At 39.8% G+C, this 26925-nt stretch overlaps 1 protein-coding gene across 4 annotated transcripts in view; it reads right to left on the bottom strand.

Annotated features, from left to right (window-relative positions):
* The window catches only part of ATAD2B (ATPase family AAA domain containing 2B), a 75763-nt gene extending 49063 nt beyond the window's left edge, over positions 1-26700 (bottom strand). The window contains exons 1-10 of one of the 4 annotated variants that reach the window (XM_068183333.1): positions 26114-26700; positions 10833-10987; positions 9322-9368; positions 8153-8306; positions 5981-6083; positions 5331-5439; positions 4058-4174; positions 2953-3028; positions 1066-1164; positions 19-130 (exon numbers count right to left, since the gene is read on the bottom strand). In XM_068183333.1, coding sequence (XP_068039434.1) covers positions 19-130; positions 1066-1164; positions 2953-3028; positions 4058-4174; positions 5331-5439; positions 5981-6083; positions 8153-8306; positions 9322-9368; positions 10833-10987; positions 26114-26269 — 1128 coding nt within the window. In that variant the 5' untranslated portion in view covers positions 26270-26700. Of the gene's footprint in view, positions 1-18; positions 131-1065; positions 1165-2952; positions 3029-4057; positions 4175-5330; positions 5440-5980; positions 6084-8152; positions 8307-9321; positions 9369-10832; positions 10988-13615; positions 13643-26113 lie in introns of those variants that run through there. The other 3 variants (XM_068183332.1, XM_068183331.1, XM_068183334.1) reach the window with 3 other exon arrangements.
* Between the last annotated feature and the right edge of the window lie 225 nt (positions 26701-26925).

Genomic DNA, 26925 nt, shown 5'->3' with positions numbered 1-26925 from the left:
AGCTCTAACAAAACCTACCGATTTATCAACAATCATTGGGTCAACATCAGCCAAACTCGCCCCGACTTTCACACGTTCTCGAAGGATTCCACTAGCTAAGTCTTCTGCTCTGAAGTTTAAAGGCAGGCATCTGTTCAACAGTGAACAAACACCCAATAAATACTGTTCTGCTTTCATTGCTTGGAGGTGAAGAAACAAGAGATTAAATGCCTTTACTACATAAAGAGATAACCTTTCCAGATTGGTAAACAAAAAGTAATCTTTTCTGTGGTGGCTATGGTTATATATCTGGAAGTTCCTTAGCATAAAGTTAGTTTTATACATCCATATGCGTATTTCAATCTGAAGAACTAGGCTGGCTAGATTATTTTGAATGAACACAAAATAAACAATATTTCCTTCCTTTAAACTCCTACTACACAGATACTACAGCAGGCCAACTACATAGTTAAAGGAAGGAAGAAAGGTACTAGTAAGACACAGGTTACACTCAGAACTACACTTCTGGTTGTTGTACGTTGCTTGAATTCATTGCAATGGAAAGGGAACAACGTGGCAGAAGAAGAGATGGAAATAAGATAAGGAAACGTTTTTACTGCAGAAATTTTCCTACCTAGTACCAGTGAATTAATTTACTTATAGATCTTCCACTTTTAGATTACTGCTAAATACATGTAAGGTCAAAAAAATGATGTGCATCCCAATGTGTAGAATGCATGAACTCTTACACAAGAGGAAGAGGGAAGAGCTGGGAGTACAACTGAATTAATTAGGACTAAGTTACACCAATGATATTTTAACCAAGAGGAGTTGTTTTTTTTATAACCCAAGTGAATCAAACAGCTACTCTTGTATTTCCATGTTTTTATCACTATTATTATCTACTCATAAAACTCCAAAACCTGTATTAATATATAACCAACACTCCCCCTAAACCGCATCTGCAGGTAATTGCAGGCAGAATCAAAAGTCTGCAGAACTCATAAAACATTATAGACTAGTTCTGCTTGTTTTCTGATCTATAATAAAATCAAACCACTATAAAGACTAAGGATGTTTTGATACCTATTTCTTGCTCTGGCTATGCTTTTAGATTTTCTTCTTTCAAAACGTTCTTCATCTGAAGAGGTTGTATCGCTGCTGTGAATGGCATGCTTCTTTCTCCTATTGAAGTGGCAAAACAAACAGGAAACTCAGTTTTTTTTGCAGTAGAATGGTATGTTTTGGTCCTTCTAAAAAAATGAAACTGAAATGCCAAGTACAGTATTGTTCAGGTTTGAGATGCATGTAAATTCTAGCTTTATCAAGTATCAAAATAATCTGAGAGGGCAACAACAGCTCTTACTGCCACAGTGATTATCTGAATTCAAGTGAACATTACTAGAACAGCAGAGCCCCATAACATGTGTGGTCCAGTCCATGCTACCTCAGCAGTGTGATCTGAATATTCAGTCAATAAGCTGCAATTGTACTTAAGAAAATTTCCAACCACTTTAGCCACCTCTAACATAACATGTGACATACCAAAGTCTCCTTACTCAGCTTGATGCTTTCCTTTACATATTCTTTGAAAAAAATCCATACTTCACAAAGTATATAATCTCTTTTTACAAGGTTATTAATTCAATAGCAGAACAGGCTCTCAAAACACATGTACTTCTGATCTGAATCCAAGTAAAATTACTATCCAAAGTCTGAATTAATTATTTCTTATTTTAGTATCACAGTATTTCACAAAAAGAAGTATTTCAGAAAAATTAAAGAATGTACATTGAATCTTCTGTACAAAAAGGTGTTGAGTTTGATATCGGTTGAAATATTCAGCACTTTTTGCATTAAGAAGTTGGTTACTAGTAAAAAGTCTTGGATTTTAAGTGAATATAATAAGCTGCATTATTTGTATGAACATGATCATGCACTTAAATAACTGTTTTTTGGCAATGGATAACATGGTCTATCAGTTTTACTGTTCAATGACCAAAAATGAGATACATTTCAAAATCTATCAAAGAGATTAACAAGCAATGGGGAAGACTTCTTATAACAAGAAGGGATAAAATGAGAGCCAAGTAATGAGTAGGCTAAAACTAAAGAGATAATAACTTTCACACTCTTCAGGAATGAATAGTAAGTACAAGTATAAATCCAGAGATTACCCAAAAAACGTCATATGCTCTTCAAGGAAAAAAAAAAACAAAAACACCAACTCTTATCTGTATTACAAAAAAACTTTAGAACCCTAAGATTCAGCTATTACTTTATTTACTTTATATATTTTCACTACACCATTAAACTGAGCAATAAGACAAGAGTTTCAGCTATGACTAGTATTCACTTACTTGGATTCTGTTCGTGGACAGATTTGTCTTTTCGAAGCTTTGAGTAAGTTTATTTTTTAAAAAATGTTTTAAGCTGTAATCTCATCTGTTTTGTTACATAAACCCTACAGGCAGTTTCCAAGACAACTTGATACATTCCAGACTTCTTTGACACAAAACATAAGTGTCAAAAATTATGCTTGCTAAATATTTTATTAAATGGTTGATAATTCTTGGATTAAATTTGAAGTGAAAGAAAATAAAACACATTAACCTGCTTTGTTCGGTTTTGTAGAAGAGTAAGGGGATATTTTTTTAACTGATGCCTTTGATTTAAATATTAAAATATATGGCCTTATAGAGAAAGCTACAGTGTGCCATGCAGGATTCCTTCCAGCACTTGTAGCACACCTGTTTCCATTCTGTGTAGCACAAAGCTTCTAGCAGGTTTAGACAGTGCCATGACACTCCTGTCTGGATGCTGGTCAGGGTCTGAATCTAGGATACAACTCAAGACCCACTCAACATGCGTGAATGAACTGTGCAACTCACTCAAGAATGGTCTGAAAATCAAAAGCTACCACAATGTGCTAGAGGAAAGCAAACAATTGCACACGAAAAGACCGACATTTACCTGATATGGCTTCTTCTTGCAGGAGATCGGTGAATATCAAACAGTGTATTTTCTCTCTTTTTTTGATGAGCTGGCACTGTAACATCAATTACAAAAGAATAACCAACTAATTTTAATGCAGCACAGAAGTGCTGGATTATCAATTTTCATCAATAAACTTATCACTGGTTTCTCTAAAAGCTTAAATTAAAGAAAGAATTGGGCAGGGGCGTTTGTCACTATCACTGTACGTGGCTTGATGCAGGCATGGGAATTCCATCCTCACCCTCCTCAGATTACCAGAGCTGTGTCTGTCATGGCACAGAATGTAATTTAACCAGGGCACTGTTATTTTGAGTTTATTTGCAGGACTCCATACAGAAACCTCTTCATAGCTGATAATATAGGATGTCCTAAAACTTCTCTGAACAAATAAACCACAGCAGTTCTCTATCAAAGAAATCATACTCTATGATCCTCTGACTTGCGGAAATGGTTCAAAGCTGCACCAGGGAAAACTCAAACTTGACAGGAAGAAGCATTTCTTTACAGAGAGGGTGGTCCAACACTGCAAAAAGCTTTCTAAAGAAGCGGTTGATGCCCCAAGTCTGTCAAAAGAGGCATTTGGGCAATGACCTGAACAACATGCTTTTTGTCAGCCCTGAAATGGCCAGGCAGTTGGACTATAGACTCCTTCCAACTGAAATACCTGAGATTTCTCATTTGTGATGACTGCTGCTATGCCATTTATGCACAGTTATGAATTAGGCTTACCACTGAAAAAGAGAAGCAGGCATAACAGTAACTATTTTTTCTAAGTAATCACCTAATTTAATAGATTGCTTTCTGCCAAGTCTTTCTTGACCTAAACCCCGTTCACCCCCAACCCAGAGCCCAGCATAGGGTGGTATGTGCAGAGTTCAATGAGGCAGCAATGCCACCACCACTGACAAACTGACAGACTGTGTCTCGGCAGTCCCATCCACACGCTGAACCCCAGCAGGTCAGGGTGGAAATCACACAGTGCTGCATCCCTGCTACTCTGTCAGGGTGAGAAACAGCCATCCAGCTATTTGCACCCCACATCCATGGTACACCTGCAGGTCAAGCACTGTCTGTTCCTCACCTATTGGAGGGGCCTGGTATCTCTCAACAGTTTTTCTCTGTCTGAGATTATATGGCCGATCATTTTCTTCCCCCTCAGCTTCTTCGACTTCTATATCTCCATCTTCTTCCTGAGACTCTGTTGGGCGATAAAAATATTTTCAGAACACTTCTGCTTCATGTCAGAGCTACTTTCATCCTAAAAAAATTAACTTTTTAATAGTAATTGAGAATTACTACCCATTTATTAATTAACACTAATTGTCAAAACAGTGGAAATTTGAAGGCCATGATAAATCTACAGCACATTGTCAAATTTTCTAGTTTTTTTATACAAAATTCTGGAAAGGAGAAGAAAAACAAATTAATTCAAAACAGCTTTAGTTGTAAAATACTTCAAACATCACTTCTATCCACTGTATTTTTCCTTCAATAATCATCCTTCAAATTAAGGATAATTCCTTTCTTCTCTTTTCCCATAGGAGTCTCAATAAATCATATCTTTGACACAGCATGAAAATAAGTACAACTTTATGATTCACTGTATCATTTTTAAACAAACAAAGAACACAGAAATACACTTTATAAACTCTGTGTATAAAGGCACAACATAGGCCCATCTGTTAACAGGATCTGAATTTTCACCCATGGATCTCAGAACTAGGACTGCATTCATATTCATTGGGACAAACCATACCTTCCACAGCAGTTTAAATTAAAAAATGAGATGCAGTATGCTGAAACCTGTATGGATGCCCAAAGCTTTAGTCTGATTTTTTAAGGAAGCCAAGCATGATGTTGATCAAGCCATCAAAGTTAGGCACAATCTCTTCTTTCCTGGTAATTTTTGAACCCATGGACCATTTTCATTCAAATGTTTAAAGGGAAGTAGAATTTCAAATACAGCTACAAGCCTCCTAAAATGTCAGTAGACAGAAAGGAGACTGTAATTAACACCTTACCCCAAAGGAAGGATGCAGGCCTAACTATTACAAATTCTTTCTGATAATTGCCACTCAGCACATGAGAAACATCAAGTCAGTTAGAACACACATAGTTGTAGACTACATTCATCACATCCTGATTTCCACCAGAGGATTGTTACAGGGAATGGAAGGAAAGCTCCAATGACTTAGTATTAAGAAAAACAGAACAAAGAAAATTTACTATACAAACATTTAGAAACCAGGCTTTGTTCTGCTTTCTGAAGTGCAATATATTGCTATCTTATGGGAAGGAAAACTTCATTTTTTAAGTATTTTGGACAAGCCCCCACTATCTTTTACAACCCATACCTTCTTCTTCCCCTTCTGTGGACACTTCATGGTGGTTCTGAATCCCATAGCTATTTCTCCTTAGTGACTTCCTCCTTCTTTTCACTCGAGAATACATATCCATGTTTTCCTGGAACAAAATTCACATGCACTTCCATCAGTACTGTCCCATGTCACTCAGTGTTAGTCCTAGTGCAGTAAATAACGCTCCACACAATCTCTAGTCCTCAAGTGCTTTTCCAGCAGAGCTCTCCATAGGCAGACTACAAAAGCAGTCTCATTTAATAAATGTTAAAGTAAATCTCTCAGACAGTATCTAGTCCACTTAACACACAGTGACATCAGTATCAAGTTTTCATGAAAAAAGCAGATGACAGTCCCTGGTTCTGCTGCTTCCAGGCTACCAGAGTATGCTTCAAACCGAAGAATCACCATAGCACATCAAGAGAGCATGACAGTGAATTTATCAATAAAGGAAACAGTGTAGAGCATTTCCACTAATTTAGCTGTCCACTAATTTAGCTGTGAATTTCAGTTTATCATGTTTTTTAATGTTATCCACTGAAGAAAATCATAAACCTTTAGACAGAGCTTGAGACAAATGTATGGTGTTTGCAAAAACAAACATGCTCTGCCTTGATATGACTTTTTATCAGAAACTCTGCACTTACGAATTCTGTATCTGTCCACATCCGTAGCCGTTCTACTTCACCAGACCGCCTGTTCCTCCTGATGTTAATATTATCCATTTCCTGTAGGACAGCTTCAGCAGTACTAAAATATATGCAACAGTTAACACACACAAAAAATCAGTCTTAGAACAATACCATGCAGAACTTTGGACATAGCATTCAACATCTTAAGTTGTCTATCAATTAACTACAAACCTAACCATAATAAAATTGAAAGAATATAAACTAAGTATGTGAAAGAAGAAATGCTGATGCTATTTAAGTTTGGGGTTCAAAGAAGATAGTAGTATTTTAACAAACTTTTTAAAATAATTTGGCTCAGTATAAATTGTAGCATATTAATTTGCAACTGCTGAGACCCTTAGATTAGGTGTCAGGTAAGATTAAATTTGCACAATAAGAAAGTAAAGCTTTTCACCTATATAATTATAATAATGGGAATGCAATTTATGCCTCCAACCCATAAGCTTTACAGTTTCTTATCCTGGCCTCAAAAAGACACTAGAACATACAGGATTTTCTTTTTGTTGAATCAGTAACATCTAGAATCTCATCATTCAGTATCTGACCTCACGATCATTTCTCATCCACTATTTAGTCATCATTTTCATTATCTGGAGTATTTGTAAACAGCTGTCAAAACAGTGGTGGTATGTTAAGTGATAACCCTGGCCAAGATGCTTCACTGCTAAAGAAGAGAACAACACAGTATTAGCCAGTCCAAGTCAATTATTTGGCCACCTGTCCTGAAGACCATGTTATTGCTCTGCCTGGTGATCAGAGTAGCTTTCAACTGGAATTCTACTATATTTATTTAATATTTGTAAGAAGACAGAAACCTTCATTTCCTTTTTTTCAAGCTGTGTAAAAGTAAATCTAAAGGGTGAAAGACTGCCTAGAAAGAAGACAGTGGAAGTTCTGGTGATGTAAGTCAGTAAGGCCACACTTTGATTATAAGACCTCCTCTCCACTTTAAACAATTCTTCCTAAATATCTGTGATGAGTGACAGAACCATTTTAAGTAAAATCATGCTGCAGTTTGCTACCAAAGAAAATAGGGTTGGAAGGGACCTGGAAAAGTCAACGTGCTCTGGCAGGCAAGAGCACACTACAGAATGCCTAAATCATTCCTGACAGACTTTTGTCAAACCTGTTCTTAAAAACCTCCAATGATTACGGGACACACTGTTACCAGTATAAGCTCATATACAGACTTCAGTACCATGATCTTATCAAATTACAACCTTCATGGTAGACTTTTCCCTACTGTTGATGAGGAGAGGGAAATTCAACTGCAACTAGAAAAATAAATGTAACTCAATGTAAGTTTACACACTGATACCAAGTAGTTACTGAGTAAGTCAAAAAAAGAAAATTAAATTAATAAAAGATTCAACAGAATACATTTAAAAATAAAGATCATACTTGACAATTAAATGTTTCTGTTTAAATCATTTTCCAGCTCTGGAAAAAGCAGCCTCTCAGAGATGTGACTGCTAAAACCTATTTTATAGGTGGGAAGATCAGGACACATTAAGTGATCTGCCCAGGGCTACAGAGAAATAATATTTCAAAAAAAGCATTTCTGGCTCCCATTCCTATGCTCAGACCAGACCGTGCCTCCCTGACCTACTTTGTCTGCACAGTAAATGTCAAAAAGTGACACCCACCCTGTGTGAATTATTAACAAATGGTAAAAAAAAAAAAAAAAAAAAAGAAAGCTACAAACTTTTGATATTTTATGATCAAAATCATACATGCAAAATCTAGAATGCTTCCAAGCACTGCTGCTAATCACCAATTTACATGACATGTAAGGTATCACTACATAAACAGGTTACCAAGAAACAAACTAGGGTGTGGATTTACAGCACGCCAGGTACTCTGCAGTAACTGCCAACATACAGCTCTATCCAGGTGTAAGGACAGAGTAACTTACTCCTCAATGAAAGCCTGGGAAGCTGCTCTGCATTTAGAGCGTGGACACCATGGCAGTCACAGCACAGACCCAGCTGTAACTCAAACCACAGTCTAGCTTGTCTCAATGCATCCCCACAGTAAAACACAGACATGGCACTGGAACACAGGGGTTTCTAATTTAAAAAAATCATTAAGGCACTTTGTGAGTAAAACTGTAGTATCCCCACATACCTGTTTACTAGCTGATCAAACAATAAACTCTGATTCAAAGTTTCAAATCTGTTTTTCCTGGACCGACAACTTTTTCTGACTTCTATATCTCCGTTTATGCAAGCATGGTCCCCATCTCCCTTTTTTTCCCCTCGAAGGGGGTGGCTTTTGAGAGCTAAGAGAAATTTGTATTACTACTTCAAAATGCAGGAAACAACATTTTCACAAACAAGAATTAATAAGAGAATACTTAGCAAGGACAATAAACCAAAAGTTATAAAGCACAGTATGAACTAAAGAACTGTATTTAATTCCTATCAAAGTTATTTTAAAAGTTATTTCTGCATATTCAAGCTTGTTTCCTTAGATGATAATATTATTTTATGATGAAAATTTGGCATTCAATTAAGCATTCGATATTTTTAAGTTAACATCAATACTAAAAGGTACACTTGGCCCACAGTTTCAATTCTTAGTTTTTCAAATACAGTATAAAAAGACCAGATACAACACACTGACTTCACAAGCAAATCTATACCAGCTACTCTGTACAGTGCCAAACAAAGAGATCCCACGGCTAATTGTGCCTTTGACACCACAATAAATAATAAAATACCAAATATGCCTAATGAAATAACACTTACGTAGAGTCAACACAAAATTAAACAAGACAGAACTGATGAAAAAGGGACACAAAAGACTAAGTGGTTTTAGCTGAGATAAGCAATGAAATGGCAGGTTTGTAAGGTATTAGCTTTTAAGAAGACTCTTCAAGGTAGCAGGAGCTGCAGACAAGGCAGGTCTCTCTAAAGCAATAGAGTTAAGTAATGTTAAGAACCACAAAAGGCCAAATTTCAGATGAGCAAAGAGACTAAGTAAATTAAAGAGACCAACTGAGAGAGGAAGGCCAAAATTAGCTCGTAACAGTAATTTGGGAATTAAGGAAAACATCGAGATCATGGCCAAGAGGTCTGAATTGAGAAAAGAAATGGATTTTCATCTAAAAATGTTCCCCATATCCACAGAGAGTATCCAAGATGGCCACAGAAGAAAACTGAGCAGCAACTTTTCTGGTCAAAATCATCAAAGGAATCAGTAAAGTTATCAGAAACATATGCCACTGAAAATCATTGACATAAAACTGTTTAATGCAAAAGCTGATACAAAAAGTTTTGCTATAATTCACTTACATAAGCTACGTCCATTTGGTAGTGTAGCACCAGGCTGAGAAGTTAACCTATGAGACAATTAGACATACAAATAACATTAACATTCCTCAGCCAAGCAAAAGGCACACAGTGAAAACGGAACTTTGACTGTAAAATGCTCCATGATACTCTGATTTTAAAACCTTGCAAAGAGATAATCTTCGAAGAGCCTGCTTCGTACTCAACACCTTAGTAAGGACAAAACTGCTCAATAGCAATTATATGAACCCCCCCCGCCCTCAACTGTCAAAGTATCTCTCTGATTAATCTCCCTAATCTTTCTTCATGCCCTTGTCCTGTTAACTCTCTCCTTAAACTTCCGAACAGAACCTTGGTATAGCTCTCCAAAGGCAACCATCCTTCTAACACCTTGGATAAACCAGCAGAAGTAACAGAACTTTTGGAAAGTCTTAGTGACTCAAGATCGCTGTTAAGCACAGTGCTTTGGATTTTGGCAGAACCAGCTTCAGATGCAAAGACAAGTTACAGTGGGTTCTAAAGGAGCAACAATATGATTTTTCAGTACCCTGGCCCAGTTTCATTTGACACAATGATCTAAATTCTCCCAGCTGCATTAAGTATTTCTTTTTGTATATTGACATTTCTAGGAGCTTCAGTACAAGTCTACTCTTACAAACAAAAGAAACAGAAGGTGCCCAAGTTTCAATACATTCCAAATGATCATGGCTACATTTAATTCATTCTGTTTTAAAAGAGAAAAATGAACATAAGAAATATAGGAGGTCTGTTTTGAGATTTACAGAGCTTTTAAGCAAACTTCATCCTAGCAGTCGACAGTCCAGCAGTGACTTACAGTCACTCTTACATACAAATCATTTCAAGAATAATTTTGACATGTACATAAATATGAAATACATATCTACAAAAGAATTAGTATTAACTGAAAGTTCATGGATCAGGAACATGCTGTGTACACTGTCTCACAGCCACTTGTAACCATGTGAGGAATCTTATGAATACAAGGATGCGTTGTAAAATACTATGAAATCAGAGTTATAAAATAAAATTAATTACTTCTGCTTCAAGTTCTAAAAATGTGGCAAGAGTGAGGCTATATTCAGTAAAATTGACTTACTAGGCTGAACAACAATAGAAATAAACTTGACCGTTACCCATTCCCTAAAGATGGTAACACTGATTCCCTAATTAAAATACCATGTCTTCTTATAGCTTGAGTACATAAAAATACCAATTACCTTACTAAATTTGGATGCATCAAGAAGAGAAAATTCAGACTACATCTCAAATAAAATTACTTTATATTTTTTGCACAAATATGCATAGAAAGGAAACAGAGATGAGATGATTGATGCAATCACATTCCTGGAGTCTTAAAATGAAGAAAATAGTGTGAAAATAACATGCTTCAAAAGTACACTCATGAGCTGCAGCTGACTCCAGAAATAGCACAAGTGGGATAACAACACAGAAAAAATTTGGTATGAGTTCCTTCTTCTCTTGGCACCAATTACCTGGACTGTCCAGTTGAGATGCTCCATTCCTCTCGCTGCCCAGTACTGCGCGATTTTGATTTGTCTTTGCCCACAGGATCAGCATGTTTTGAGGTACGTTTGGCAGGAGGAGATATGTGGCTATCACTCAAACTAGCATCACTACCTTCATCTTTCTGAAAAGAAAAAAGCATCAGATGATACTTACTTGGCTCATTTGCAGATATCCTTACAGAAAAAAGGTAAACTTCAGCTCAGTAAGAAGAATGTCTCTGTCAAACTCTTAGTGACCAATCTGTGTGAAATATTAGAAGTGTTTATTCTGAAAACATTACCAGAAGCTATAAAAATATTTGATTTCAAATATTAAACTTCTATAATAGTTTTTCTGTATTTCTGAACAAGTATTGTTTGTATAAGCCATTGTATTTTTTATGTATCATTCACAACACTGCTATTCTCACCTTACTTGCAGAAGAGCTAGTAATGCCATAAAGAGAAAAAAGGACTGTGGAAAATTATGATACTTAAAAACACAGCAATTACTTATTCCACCTATGTTGTTTTGCCTTTAAAATGCTTAAACAAACATTCTTCCTTCCTGTAAGAGTTTTCCAGTACCTTGTTCTACCCATCAAACTGTCCAGCACACAGTCAGGAAATGTCCAACATGTTCATTAGCAGCAATATGCACTAGCCACATTACTCTTAACACCTTTAAAGAAGCACCTAAAGAGTACCAAAAGGGGCCCTTTTTCCTTTGCACTTATCAAACCTAACAGAGACAGAAACTCAAAGATAGTAGCGAAGGATTACTTCAAAGTTGTACACAAGAAATGAACAGACAGCAAACTTCAGAGGATCTGCTTGTATGTAGGGGAACTACCACAACAAAACATAAAACCAGGATTCTATTAACTACAAATTTTAGCTCATCAAAACAGTCTTGATGCCATTCAGTGTGACCCTGGGCAAACCTCGTGAAGTTCAACAAGTCCAAGTGCAAGGTCCTGCACCTGGGTCCGGGAAATCCCAAGCACAAGTAGAGGTTGGGTGGAAAATGGATAGAGAGCAGCCCAGGAAGAAAGACTTGGGGGTGTTGCTTGACAAGAAGGTCCCCACGCTGTGCTCCTGCAGCCCAGAAAGCCAAAAGTGTCCTGGGCTGCATCAGCAGCAAAATGGGCAGCAGGTACAGGGAGGGGATTCTCCCTGCCTATGCCCCCACCTGGAGTCTTGTGTCCAGCCCTGGGGCCACAACATACGAAGGACATGGGCCTGCTGGAGTGAGTCCAGAGAAAGTCACAAAGATAATCCAAGGACTACAGCAGCTCTGCTGCAGAACAGGCTGAGAGAACTGGGGTTGTTCACCTTGGAGAAGGCTCCAGGGGATCTTATAGAACCTGCCAGTAACTAAAGGGGCTCTAAGAGAGCTGGAAAGAGACTTTTTAACAAGGGCATGTATTGACAGGACAAGGGGGAATGGTTTTAAACTGACAGATGGCAAGTTTAGGTTAGATATTAGGAAGTAATTCTTCCCTGTGAGGGTGGTAAGGCCATGGCACAGGTTGCCCAGAGAAGCTGTAGCTGTCCCATCCCCAGAAGTGTTCAAGGCCAGGCTGGATGGGGTTTTGAGCAATCTGGGATAGTGGAAGGTGTCCCTGCCCATAGCAAGAGATTATGAACTAGATGATTTTTAAGGTTCCTTCCAACCCAAACCATTCTATGGATTCTATGATTCGAAAACTAAATATCCTTTATCGCAACAATAGAGAACCAATTTTCAAATATTAAGGTCCAAGAATTGTCAGTAAGAACTTGAAGTATGACAAAGAGATAATTTTACTTAAGCACAAGGAGATGACCACAGAAGTCCCATTTGTTCATCAGGCTTATTAACAACAACAATCTGATTTGTACTCCAGATATTTCAACATCACATGTCACGTAGTCAAGAAAATTAAAAAAAAATAAAAGGCTTATCTTTTATGAGAGGAAGACAGAATATCACAGCACAGTATTTAGAAAGTGAAATCCAAATGTCTGGGTGCAGTTTGACAAGACAGCTCAGCATCACTGTGACACAAGGAGAGCCCATGCACTCCCTTGCCTGACTACACAGGACCACTCCAACCTCCTTGAATCTTCTTCTGATGTTTCTCTGTTCCATCCATAAACCAGACCAGCTCACTAAAGCTTCAAAAGGTCACTTCCCTTCTGTTAGATGAATTTCCTACCTTGTCAGTGATCTTAATCATTTCACTGAAGGATCAGAGAAGTACAAGATACTAACTACCACCATTCCTAAATACAAAACATCTGCATCCTGCATAGGTGCAGCACCTATACACCTAAAATACATGGGCAGCACCTGGCTGGTTTCCGTAACACTCTGAAACTACAAAATATCAACTTTTTACAAAATTTTAGTAGCCTTCATATTGACTTCTGAACACTGTAAGTATTTGTGCATATACTTTCTGCTTTATTATCAGTTTACTTGTGGACTTAGAGAAATACAACCCTGCTTAGGTCAATTTTAGTAACTACTTTCCGAAACTACACAAGCTCCCCCATGAAGGATAGAAGCAGAGTTTCAAGGTAAGCCACAGAACCAGTTTAAAACCTGCTAAGCAAGACAGAGAAAATGAAACTAGGAAAGATGAAGCAGCATGTAACAAAGCTTTAGAAGGGATAACATTAAAGCTATTTGCCAGCAGTGAAATTAATAATGCACAGGATGCTGTATTCCATCTCCACCCCTTTCCATGCAAAAAGCCGAACTCCTCTGAGTCCCCTATCATCACTTTTCTCTGCATTTCCTCCAGTGCCTTGCCTCTGGTCCCAAGTCTCAAGTTCAGCTAGGATCTTGTCCTGTCAGCTGGCAGTTAAAACAAAATACTGGCAATGGAGCCAAATTCTGCTAGTTCAGGTCTCCCTCTGATACAAATATTCATGAAATTCATAAAAGCTGAGGATCTTTGAGATCTCTAATGCTGGCAAATAGCTTCAGAAACCGGAATAGCAGGCTGTCAGTGTGATCACATGAGCGATCAGTTCCTTGCAGCTGCCTAAGGAACCAGACTAGCAATTAAGGGGTTTATTTAATTAGGTTATTCTTTGTTTAGGCTATTATTTTCAGCTGAGCCTCACTTGTCTGCATATTAACTCTATGCACAAACTCAGCAAGTACAAACCAAGTTAAATTTTAAGATACTCAAGTCCAAATACTAACCTACATTAGAGTACCTGCTATGTAAGATGCACTAACACAGAAAATGTTTTACCATGAAGTAGTGACAAAGCTACTACAAAGCTGAAATCACTGAAATTTTAAATACATTACCAAGAATCCAAGCTCCATTTTCCAGTTAACAAACAATTTTAAAAATTCAAGCTCTAGGGAATTAAATCAGACTACTATCCAGAACCTTCACTACCCACAGTAAAATACAGATATAGTTTTCATAACACTCAAGAGATTATCCAAACTGGGATATGCTAGAACAAGAAAGAAAATTAATTTCAGTTTGGGAAGTCTTTACAGAGAGCAGTCTATCCACTGCTTCCTCCCATTTATAGCAAAACAGGTCTAATGATTCCACAGCACCCAACTTGCTCCCTCAAGGAACTGGGTCTCAAACCATTTACAGCGTTAATGATTAAAAATAGCAATTCAGTTTCAACCCAGAAACTTATTACTTCAGAGCAGGTATCATGAAAATGTTCTGGGACTAGAAAGATATGATACAAGCATCAAACTTAAAAATTAAGAAATTAATAATGCAATTGCAGTAGTAGGAACCAATGCACTGCACTCAAAGCTCCTAATGAAACACTGGCACTGAAGCAAACGCTCTCACATGCTGAGAGAATGCAGAGAATATGAATTAATAAAATCTTAATCATGTCAGAAACTGCCTTCAAGCATACCAAAGCAACAAAGAAAAAGCAAGCACAGAAGAATCAAAACATTACTTTAGATAGTGTCAGAAGATACAAAGAGAGAAACAAAATTTAGTGCAATAGCATTGACCCAAAAGAAAAGAGACCCAGCAAACACCAGCTGTGATCCAGAACAACCAGAACCACCTCTTACGGAAAGCACTCTTGCTACAAATGAGTAAGGAAATAACTGGCATTAACATGATACCATCCATGATCTAGACTGGCAAAGCACAGTCTTCATTATCTCTGGATTCAAAAGTAAAATGGAGTGTGACAGCTGAATGAATACTACAAATCACCTGTTGAGCTACAATTCAATTTAGGCAGAGGCAGTGGGTGGCAAACTGGTAACACACCTTCATTGAAGGCACTTGAACGATGGTACTGATATATCTAGAAACAAAAGCTAAAATTAATAATAAAGCAAGAAAACATATATCGCTGCATAGTATCTCTATGCTTTCTCTCCTTTGTATGAAAAGGAGAAAGACAGAAACACTGTTTAATACCCATCTATGAGCAAGCTACAAATACACTGGTATACATCATTACCTGTAGTCTCTTCTCTATCATCCCTAAATTTCAAAACACTAAGTTGATACTAACAGAGCTTTATTTAAAACATGTAGAGTCCTTAAGTTTTGGAAAACACAAACTAGAAATCAATTAATAAAACTGACCTTTTCCTCCTCAATTTATCCTCTTAGAACAGTGACTATGCCAGTACAGTCTTTCAACAAGACCGAAGAACACACATAGGAGGGGAGTACTCACTGACAGTGCCTTCAGGTGTATCACAGGAACCAGCTGACTAAAGCATGACATTTGATTAATTCCCAAGTTAAAATACAAAGATTACTTATGGCATCTTTGAAGGGGAAAGGGTAGGGGGGTTTTGTTTCTTCTGTTTTTTGAATTGAATCTCCTGGCCAACAGAATAACCAAAGAACTCTCCTTAAACTGCTGGTCTGAACACCCAAAATAATCCTAATCCGGTAGACACAGAGAATGAGTACAAATCACCTCTGCCACTGGCATCTCCAAGCATGTGAACACAAGTTCACCAAATTCTCAAGTAAGAGATGATATAACATTCAAACCACAACCACACCTTACAATTTCTGAAAAAGACTGTCTGGTTTGCCAGAGGTTGGTCTGTACTCAGACACAGGCACGCAGACATGACTATCTGAGTTATCCACCATGGCCAAACTTGCTGCCCTCGCTGTACAGTTTGTGGGGCACACCCTGCTGAGTGTCTGCCACGCCCTGAACACTCACACCACTGCTCACACAGCTCCTCAGGTAACTTTTCAAACCACTCTCTTAAACGCTGCAGCAACTGTTTTTTCTACGGCCTCTTCCCATGTCTAAAACACATTAATGCACTGACATTCAGTCTTCAGCTAACCAATCCTATTTCTCTGCATTCTGTTAAATGCACAAATAGCTTGTCTTTTTAAACCACTAAACAAACACAAAAGACCCTGAAAGTTACTTTCTCTTAATAATATTGAAATAAACATTTTCAAAAACTCTGTTTCAGCCACAGGTTTAAAAAAACCTCTGCTTCTAACTTTAGTTAAATCCTAGCTTCTGATATTGAAATGTAACTTTTCCCTCTTCACTTGACTCTCTGAAAAGACAAAAATTTCAGATGTTTCTCAATCTCATTTTTACTGACATTGGAGAAACTAAATCCAGGTCCCCTTTTTATTTCTAACTTTCTATTTTCTAATTTAAAATTCATCTTTTGATTAACAACACATCTTCTTGGATGTCCCAGATTATTAATCTGGATTCTTATCTTAAAAATACATGTGAAAAAAATGGTGTGCCTTTTCTCCTACCAGTTCATGCAAAGTTCTTGAAATGGGCTGTCCATTAAAAGATCTGAACTACTCATGGCTCTTTATTGCATTTAATAATCTTTTATATCCTACAGTATAAAATGATAAAATCGTCTTTCCATACTGAAACTGTTATTCATGAAAAAAGTGACTGTCACCAGTACCCCAATTAGTTAAACTCATGTCTCATCCTTGCCCTCATATAACTATTCAGTTAACAAATAACTTGCTTTCGCTGAAACTATAATGCATTTTAAACACCAGTAAAATACACCAAAAACATTGTCTAGCTGTCTGTCCAGTGATTCTGGAAAAGCCACTTGTTCCTTTGTGTACCAGTTTCTGCAAAGGTAAGAAATATGGATTAAAACATTAACTCCTAAAAAATTTAATTGCATTAAAGATCTGCGTTAAAATCTATTGATGAGAATTAGTTAAGAGCTAGGTTTTGTTTGCATTAAGCTAATGCATTTTTAGGCTAGGCATACTAAGCAGTTTTTAAAAATCAGAAGGCTTCACAATCTGAGATATTTTAAATTTTGTTTGGTTCCAAATTCTACTTACTCGATCAATAGATTTTCTTATGATGTGATCATGTCATCTGACCAGAATCTAATAAATCCTTTCAAATACTATTTCCTTTTTTTCTAAGTTCACCACTTTGCTTTATAAATCCTTTCAAATACTATTTCCTTTTTTTTTAAGTTCACCACTTTGCTTTATAGCTTCTTGCCCCCCCCAAAAAAGGGGGGAGGAGTAAAACTCTCCTTATGCTTGGTACAAATGTTCCAAGTAGCTGAAACTCTCTCATGATCATGCTCAAATCAGGTACCACACCTTGTCTTACACATCCACAATACGCCCCAATTTCAGGATGACACACCACACTACCCACTCTCTCCAGCACCAACACATCCTCACAAGCTCCTCTCTTCCCCACCCCAATGCACATTTCCTGGCAAAGGCTTTCAGCCCCTCATGTAGGGGAGAACTGGCTGACTGCTTAGCGGGAAGAGGTAAAACCTGATACACATGTCTGGGGAAAGAAGCTAACATGACTGAACTTGAGGTCGAGCATAATACAGCACCCTGTATTTGTGATGGTACACAACATACTGCTGCAGGCTGAACATCTACCTTTGTGTCCTAAAAATCCAGTGTAAAAGCACTTTTACTTCAAGGCCACATTGGATGGAGCTCTGAGCAACCTTGCCTAGTAGAAGGTTGGGAAGAGATGGCAGGGGGTGGGGAAGAGATGATCTTGAACATCCCTTCCAAACCATTCTACCTCAGCCTTCAAATGACAAGAAGCTGAGAAATAAATGTATTGGGATTAGAGCACATTAACTACCTTAGTGAGAACTCCAAGTTTCATGAAGGCCCTGATGCGTTAACCTTGCTGACAGCTTGAAAAAGAAAACATCATCAGCTTAAAAGAACGCATCTCCTGGTTGCAGTTCTCTAATTTCCACTTGTTTGCACACAGTCATTTATCAGACATTGGCTCTCCACAGGTGTTAAGGAAAAATAATGTTCATGCTTAAGTGCTTGATGATCTTGGAATAAACAACTATTAACGATGTATTTCATTAGTGGTAATGATAGTAAAGAATGCCTCAATTGCAGGATGATCTGAATCCTTTTAACATTCAGCTTCTGTAATTTTTTTCCGTGAACAATGTTCACATCAGTAACAGCCACTAAGAACACAAAGAATACCATAATCTGAAATTTTCAGAAGAATAAATTCACCATTTGGTCAGATTAAAAAAAAAAAAAAAAAAAAAAAAAAAACCAAGCATATTTCTTGCACTGGAAGATCTGCTTTATTATTTCAACAGATTTCCATTTCCATTATATAAATAACCTATAATTCAGGTTATTTAATACATGTGAAAGCTTTTAAGAAAAGCTAAAAGTTTACAAGTTAAAAATATAAGTGCTGTTAATTGGGGATTTTCACACCTGCAACCATTCCCACTGCCTGTTCTAGAAAAAGACACCTGTTTATATCCACACCGAGTGAGTGCCTGTCAACAGCTTCAGTGTGACACACAAAAAACTCTTGCAATCTACAGGTTACTTGGTTCATGAATGAAAGGGAGAGTGACCTACAGAGCAGCCTCTGCCAAACTGCGACAGAGGCCATCAATACTGAGCTGAGGTTTATCCTCCCATCATCAGCAGCCCGCTCCACCAGGAGCGCTCCTCTCTTCTCTGTGCCTTCACAAAAATACTGTGAAATTTCAGCTGATAATCAAATCAGAAGGATGGAGGGGAGGCAAGGGAAGGGGAAGCCAAGAGATGTGGAGAAGAGGATTAGTTTCAGCTGGACCAGTAAAGTGATCCTGATCCTGCTGATCAAATGGCCTGGCAAGCATTAATACTGGCGAGTCTGTTGTTTTCACAACTGCAGAGTTCACAGCTCGCAGCACATGTGAAATCACACACCTGCAGAAGAGCAAGTCCACTGAGAAGAGTTCTCTACTTGCTGTATGGGGTCCACACCTCACTTTGAAGTATTTCTAGTCGATCCACTTAAAGGAAATTTTTAAAACCACTGATCCTCCTTATTCAACACTGAAGGAATACCAAAAGCAACACATTTTTAGTGAGAACTACATTAACTATTTCTGTGAGTTTCTAGACTCTGTTAATAAAAACTTTTAAAGCAGAAATTGTATTTATGTAATGAATTGAGACTCAAGAATTATTACAATTCTGATGTGGAAAAATGAAAACATTTAAATGTTTTTCCTACTCTCAGTCCTTGAAAATCCATCTTGTTTCTCTGTAACAGTCACATTGTAAACAAAGCTTATAGGACATGGCCTCCTTCAATACTACTATAAACCTAAATAATGACACAGAATTATCTAAAAGAGGATAGCAAAGAGGAGAACAAAGTGAGAAGCCCTGAACCAAACTGCTCCCCAAGGTTTGGACATGACCAGGAAACAGACTCAGTAAACTAAGCAAAGAAGTGTCTGTAGCAAGGGAAACTTGGAAGGTGGCCTTCTGTGTTGATAAAAAATAGGATTAAAAACACTTCTGCACCCCTAGCTACAATGCACTTGAAGACAGTATTTTCAAAAGAGAAAAAAGGAATTAAAATTGTGTACAATTGCGATAGAAATCTTAAGATTAATGTACTGAAATTTAAATCATAATTAAAACAAAATTCTAAGCCTGAGCGATAAATCAGAGAAATAATACAGGATAGTTATTAAGTATTTGAAATGAGGGATTGCTGAAGCACAGCAACAAATTTCACTGCAAGTAATTTCTTCCACATGTAGAAAATGAACAGCTTCTTCATTTCAGGTTGTTTAAATAGCTTGGCTCAACTATTTATCCATTTAAAATGAAGGAACTGACTGGAGGCTGGAGAAAAGCAAAATGCCCCCTTCCCACATTATGAAAACAACCAAACCAAAGCAACTGCTCCAAGTGCAACTGGACACAAACCTTCTATCAAAGCTTTACATTAGTTAGGCCATCAACAGACTCTACTAGAAGCATAAAGGTAAAACCACACAGTTCAGTACAGGCTACAAGAACTGTGGAACTTGGAGACGCTTCTAAGTTCTGTGTTTCTAATAGGAGAGCTAAAGCTGCCTCCTTCATAACTAGTTCAGCTGGGGCTGAAGCTATTACAGCATACACATACTCAGTGCAAAATGAAAAGGCTTACAGAAGATTACAGCTGATCTTACAACTGGCTGAAAAGTTGCCTGTTTTAGTAACTACCAAGCAAAAAGAAACTAAATTTATTCAGAAAAAGAATCCAAGCACGTATAAATGCAAACCAACACTTGAGCAATTTAAACCAGAATTAATGGTTAAAATAAACCATGAAAATCCCATCAAAGGTAATGAAGACAATATTTCAAGAGTGAAGTCAGACTGAAAAATTGTTTTGAAAAACCAGCAAAGCATGAAGTGTACACAAAAAAAAGGATAAGAACATACTGTCAGCTCCCTTTGCAATAAATGGGTTCATAAGTGATAACACCCACAGAAAAAGTAATCTATTAGAGCTAAAACATCTAATAAACAATCAGCAATCTTTCAAAGGGTCACAGCTACAAAACAGCAGACAAAATTCTCATCAATGAAAGATTCAGTTCACTGATGCCTACTTGCTGCATGCTTTGTTTTGAGATGGGTTTAATAAAGTTTTACAGAGAAATCATTCAAAGCATCATTAGATTGGAATTAAATTTTTTTCCACAGCATAGCAAACATTCAACAATTCAGGGCAGGGTGTGCAAAACCGTACCACATGCAACAGAAACTGCAGGGGGATAGAGGTGATCAGAATATAATTACCTGAGCTAATTATCTTGCATAACCCCAAGCTGTATGCAACTCTTGCAAAATTGTCATGGGCTGCCTCACAGCCATGGGTCAAACCTTCTGTTTGAAGTTCAGACAGAGACAGTAGTTGGAGAAGCAGCTTTTATTAATATTACTTTGGGACAAGCCCAATGTTCAGAGGAAGCAATGCAGCACATGAAACATCAACACCATTTCCTGAGTACTCTTTGGAGGTCTTATCCAGTCACTGGATTAGCCCTTGGATTGCTTCCTTTGAAGGTCCTGGAACAGTGTGACAGCAAGGATAGCCAGCTTCGAACAGGATGCACCACTGCCTCCCAAAACAAACCACGACACTTCACGTGTCCTGACTTCTCAGAGCAGCCCAGACTGATCTGGCACAACACATAAGAAGAATTCAAACTCAGGACAGCCCTTCAGAACCACAAAAGGATCACAAATGCCAACTGTATGGTATTTTGACAGAACCCTGAACAAAGACTGCTTCCAACAATTGCTCCATTTCCCACTGCTCACAGCTGTATTAACACCACACAGCCAAGGAATGGCCTGCATGACTCATTTCAGAACACTGATTTTTCCCCGCTAAATCCCAAAAGAGTAGCAGACCACTAAACCAGAAAGAACCCGAGATTTTATTACACACCAAAAAGATGAGCTTTCCTGGGAGTCTTCCTTTAAATTAAATTGTTTGGAATAACTTCACAAGGTTTTATATTTCAGGATGTATTTCAAAGAACTGTAAAAGCATTAGCCTCGGCACCTTTACTGATGCTACTGCAAACTCGAACACAAAGGCAATGCAGTTCTTTAAAACACCGATGTTGGACTGGAGCTTTTTTCTTGAAGAAAAAGAAACAGGTGGCCAGCAAGTGTCATTTATCCAGCATAAGGAGGAAAATCTTTTTCTACAGCTTTATTCTAAACACCAGAGCATCCAGAACACTGTGAGACACTACACAGACAGGGTCTTTCATAAAGGAAAACTTGATTTTTAGAAAGCTCTATTGGTTATATATAAAACTTGTAATTTAAGAGAAATCATAGTAAGTTTTACATTTCCTACGTTTTCACTGACCATTAAAGGCTTTTTGAAGAGTAAAATGCAGCAACAAGTTTATGCAACAAAAGCTGAAATTATCACCCAGAAATCAGAAAACACTTCTATGGCTACAGACTGAGAAACTACAGTGAGAGACACTGAAACACACTGGCATCTCAGGGCACAGAAATGCTGCTTAGCTCTCTACCTTTCCACACTCCAGCACCCGATGTGACTCCTGCAGCCCCTGACTGCTCCCATTAGCAAATAAGTACAATGGAGAGCTCTAAGTTGCACCGTCCAAGTTGAACAATGTTGGCAGCACTACTTTTAGCGAGGATCATGCTTTACAATTATCACCATGCCCTCAAGCAGCTCTTAAGGCACTGCTAATGCTTTCTTGGCTAATTAAATTAAGCTAACCTTGTATACATTTCTAAAATGTCTAACTAGTACACTGACATGACTGCAGAGTGTCTATTACACAATAAATTCTCGATCAATGCTTTTGATTTGTGCTTTGAGATGACTAAGAAAAATCATTTCAATTGCCAAAGAAGTGTTACCAGCAATCACAACTCAGTGTCTGAAAACATCAGACATCAGTAGATACGAAGTGCAAATTTAACCACTTATGGTCACAGGATCCTCAATGTTTTCATAGTGTGAATGAAGTCCACTGAACCTATATGCCTTCTGTTAAAATTATGTGTCTCTGTAGAAGATTTTGATGAGCTTTTCTTGTCAGAATGCTTTAATATAAAGCTAGAACACTTCCCAAATTTTAATGCTCAGAAGAAAAAAAAATCTGTATTTTTATACACATATGTATAATTTGTATAACGACAGAATGTATATTTATGTAAGCATAGCTTGAAAATCTACTAAATAGTGCATAAATCAGTCCTGGAAACAGGAAGAAAACAAAGCCCAGTTTTTCCCCTCTGTATCCTCTCTATGCACTCTGCTATGACATCATCTTAGACAATAAACTTCTTGGCTCCTTGATCCATTTAGTGAGGGATTTTGTTCATTTTAATCTGGCTTCTGGTAAGCAGACAGACACACATGTATTCATCTCCATCACTGACTGCATGGTCGCCAATCAATAATTCAAACCAGTTTACTTTTCAAAGCCTGACGTCACTGCTTTCTCAAGCTGAGCGAGTACTACTGAGGGAATACACTGAACTGATAAAGGCATTTAGACTATTAACAGTCCATTTCCACAAAATGTCTGTTGCCTCCAGACTCAGATCAAACAAAAAAGGACACTATTCACATATAACTCACCATAATATTGAAACAGAAGACTAGAAACATAAGTTCTTGGAAAAAGAGAGAGTGAAGCCTATCCTTATAAATGTATGCAAAAAACCCAACCAAATGGAAAAAAAAACCCACAAAAAAAAGTATATCAGAAAAAGCCAAGTGGAAAAAAGAAGAAGAAAATAGGAAATAGATACAGAAGAATTAGAAGGCGAGTCCTATCCTCTCATTTAGTCTACTCAGCATCTTACAGGATGCCGTTAGGTCACTCAGGTTTTTTTGCTAATAAGGAACAGACAGATGATCTTTGAAAATACATTCTGAAAGGTGGCTGCAAACATTCCCACTGAAGAGCATTTCTCAAGGAGTCCCAGTCAAAAGCTCCATGCAAGAAAATTAAGTCACATACTACAAACAAGAAGCATCCCATATCTGCCAGAGCTCCAAACTCTAGCTGCCCATTAACCCGATTAACTGCTGGTAGCAAGGCTGGTTTCCTGATGTGACACCCAAAAGATTTAGAAAGGACAGACTGTTCCAGTCCACTGCAAAAAAAAAAAAAAAAAAAAGAAAAAAAAAAGAAAAACACCAAAAAACATACAACTGCGTGAAGACGATCCCAGCACGCTTTCTGAACACAGCCTCACTATCAGTCTCCCGACAGTCACTTGCAAAAGCAAAGGCTTTGTCTCCCTACTGCTATACTTATTCATGTCCTAATCACTGAGATCCTTCTCTGGCACTACTTCAAGAAGATTCAGAAGCTCAGAAAGACACTGTATTGCTGACAGTACTTACATCTGAAGAATAAAAAGAGTTGTTCAAAACCAACTTTAAAATACAGTGAGATATACACATTTTACGAAACACACTGGATGGGGGAAATAAGGAAAAAAACCTTCTTGGATAACTTCTGATCATATATGGCAATTACATCATAAAAGGAAAGAAAAAATCCACCTCAAACACATGAGATGCATTGTGGAGCAAAACAAGTTCATTCCCATACACCAAAATTTACATTTAACTTTAGAAAAAAATGCTATTTTAGATGTGTGGGCAGTATCTTGAGAAGTATTTACAATATTCTACACTGTTTTGCACAATCTCCTTTCCTCACACCATGACAATAACATAATTTGAACATTTTAATGTTTTGTAGTAAAAAAACACTGTTCATGAATTAAAAATACTTGGAAAGAAGCCCAAGCTAGTTTTCTTAGGAGCAGTAAACTCCTTGAGAAGTAAGCCAGTAAGGGTTACTTCAAACTTTGCTTCACAAACCACAAGACCCGCGATATGAATAAACAGAAACTGCACAGTAGAACAAGCAGAACAGCTTTTTACAGCTATGGTGCTGCATCCCCAGGAGTCCACTGAAATTAAACAAGGAAGGAACAGGGAACAAGGAAAAGTAAGATGGGGGAAGGGAAGAACTGTGAAGTATGAAAGAACTGAAAGAGAAGCACAGAAGGTATAGAATATCTCATCAGTGATTTGTATTTGGTTTAGTGTTTTAGACCAAATGGATGGGGTAAAAGGTTTTGTGAGAATTCCAGGTGACATCCTTCTGACATGCCTCTGGCTGCTGCTGCTGTTTTTCTACTTGGCTGATTAACTTCCTCCTTTGCACGACAGGGACACGGTCAGTTGATGCACCACTGTCAAACACTTGGACCCTCAAATTTTACTTCCATATTTGCAGTGCTTTTATTGATTTTTATTGCTTTTATTGAAAGACCTTTAAAGCAATACATGAAGTTTCATCAACCAAAGAAAAAGTCCTGCCTACAGTTCCTCCTGTGGGAGGAATTTCTTCTCAGACAGGTTCATTAAACATTGGGAACGGGCTGCCCAGGGAGGCAGGGGAGGCACCAGCCCTGGAGCTGTTTAAGGAGAGACTGGATGTGGCGCACGGTGCCATGGTCCGGTTGACAAGGTGGTGATCGTCACAGGTCGGACTCGATGATCTCAGAGGTCTTTTGCAACCTCACTGATTCTGTGATTCTTCGATAATTAAAAAAAAAAGTTGCAGGTTTTGTCAACAGAGCTGTTTAGAGACAAGGAAGAAAGGAGACTGCCGAATTCTTTCTTCCAGTTACAATTTACCAAATGTTAATTCTTCAAATCGGGCTGTAGAATTTCACTTGCAGTTAGCCCGTCTAACCCAAGCTACCACAGCAAGTTCGGCTAGGAAAGCATTTAACTTAAACTTGACGGCAAAAATCACACCCTCCGAGCCACAAAAACGGGGCGGGGGGGCTTTCCCGAACACCAGCTTCCTCCCGTCGCAGCCGCCAGCCGAATCGAGGTCATTTAGGGAAAAGGGAAAAAAAAAAAAAAAAAAAAAGCACACACACACACACACACACATATACACACACACGAACCAAGCCCGGGCCGAGGTTTATTGCGAAGTTGCTGCGGGCGCAGGTCCCAACTTTTGTCTGGCGGCGGCAGCGCCGGGCGCGGCCGCAGGGGGAGCCCCGCGCCGCCGGACCCCGCCGGACCCCCGCCCGCCGCCGGCCCCGCCGGGCACCGGCACCGCGGCCGCTGCGCCGCCGCCCCCGCCCTGTCAGCGGCCCCCGCCGCCCTGGCGCTGGCCCCAAAGGGACTGCGGCTCTCCGCAGCTGCCCCCCGCGTGTCCGCCGGCTCCGCGGTGCCTCCTCGACGCGGGCTGCCCGCCGGCCCCACCGTCCCTCCGACAGCCGACAGCCGTCTCGGCACCCGCCCCCCGCCGGCTCCCGTGCCCGCAGGCCCCCCCCCCGCCGCGGCACCAGCGACACTGTCCCCAGCGATGCCCCGGCCTCGCCGCCTCCCTCCCTCCGGTCCCCGGTGGACTCCCCGGTCCTCACCCGCGCTGCCGCCGCCTCCTCCAGCCCGGCCGCATCTGCCTTGGTGCCCCTCTTAGAAGAGCGGGTGCGGGACGAGATGAAATGGCTGCCGGCCCCGGCCGCCGCGGCCGCCGCTTTGCCCAGGGGGCGCAGAGAGCTCTTCCTGGTGTTCACCATGGCCCCAGCGAGGGGGGACACGGGGGGCGCCGCCGCCGCCGCCGGCGCGGAGGGAGGAGGGAGGGAGGGCGGACAGGCGGGGGCTCGGGCAGGGAGGGGAAGGGGAGGGAGAAGGGGGAAAGGGGGGAGGAGGGAGGAAGGAAGAAAAGCCCTCCGGGGAAGCCGCTCCGCCGGGCAGAGACGCAACCGGAGCCGCGCCGGCTCCTCCCGCCGCTGTCGTCGCCGCCGCCTCTCGGGCTCAGCCCGGCTCTAACTGGCCGCCATTACTGTCCCTGCTCCCTTTCTCTGCTCGCTCTGCGCCGCCCCCGCCAGTCGCCGCCGGGGGGCGCTGCGGCCCCGGCGCGGCCGTTCTATCCCGGCGCCGCGCGCTCTATGGGCCCGGCCCGGCCCGGCCCGGCCCGGCCCGGGGGAGGCGGCGGCGGCCCTGGGTCCCCGGGGAACTGCTCTGGCCCCGGCTCCGCGGCGGGGACCGAGCGCCATACAGCCTCGCGGCCCCGCCGCGGCCTGGAGAGCCGCCGGCTGGGCCTGGCCCGGCGTGACCCCGTGGGGCGGGGGAGCCGCCGCCGCCGCCACCCCCTGAGGGTTGAGCCGAGGGCTGGGGAGTTCAAGGGCAGGGGGAGCGGCTGCCCGGGGCCGCGGGGGTGAAGGGCAGCGCT

The sequence above is a fragment of the Anomalospiza imberbis genome, chromosome 3 (assembly GCF_031753505.1).
Source record: "Anomalospiza imberbis isolate Cuckoo-Finch-1a 21T00152 chromosome 3, ASM3175350v1, whole genome shotgun sequence".
Taxonomy (NCBI): Eukaryota; Metazoa; Chordata; class Aves; order Passeriformes; family Viduidae; genus Anomalospiza; species Anomalospiza imberbis.
The sequence above is the reverse complement of the archived record's forward strand: the minus strand, read 5'-3'. Positions and strand labels throughout refer to the sequence as shown.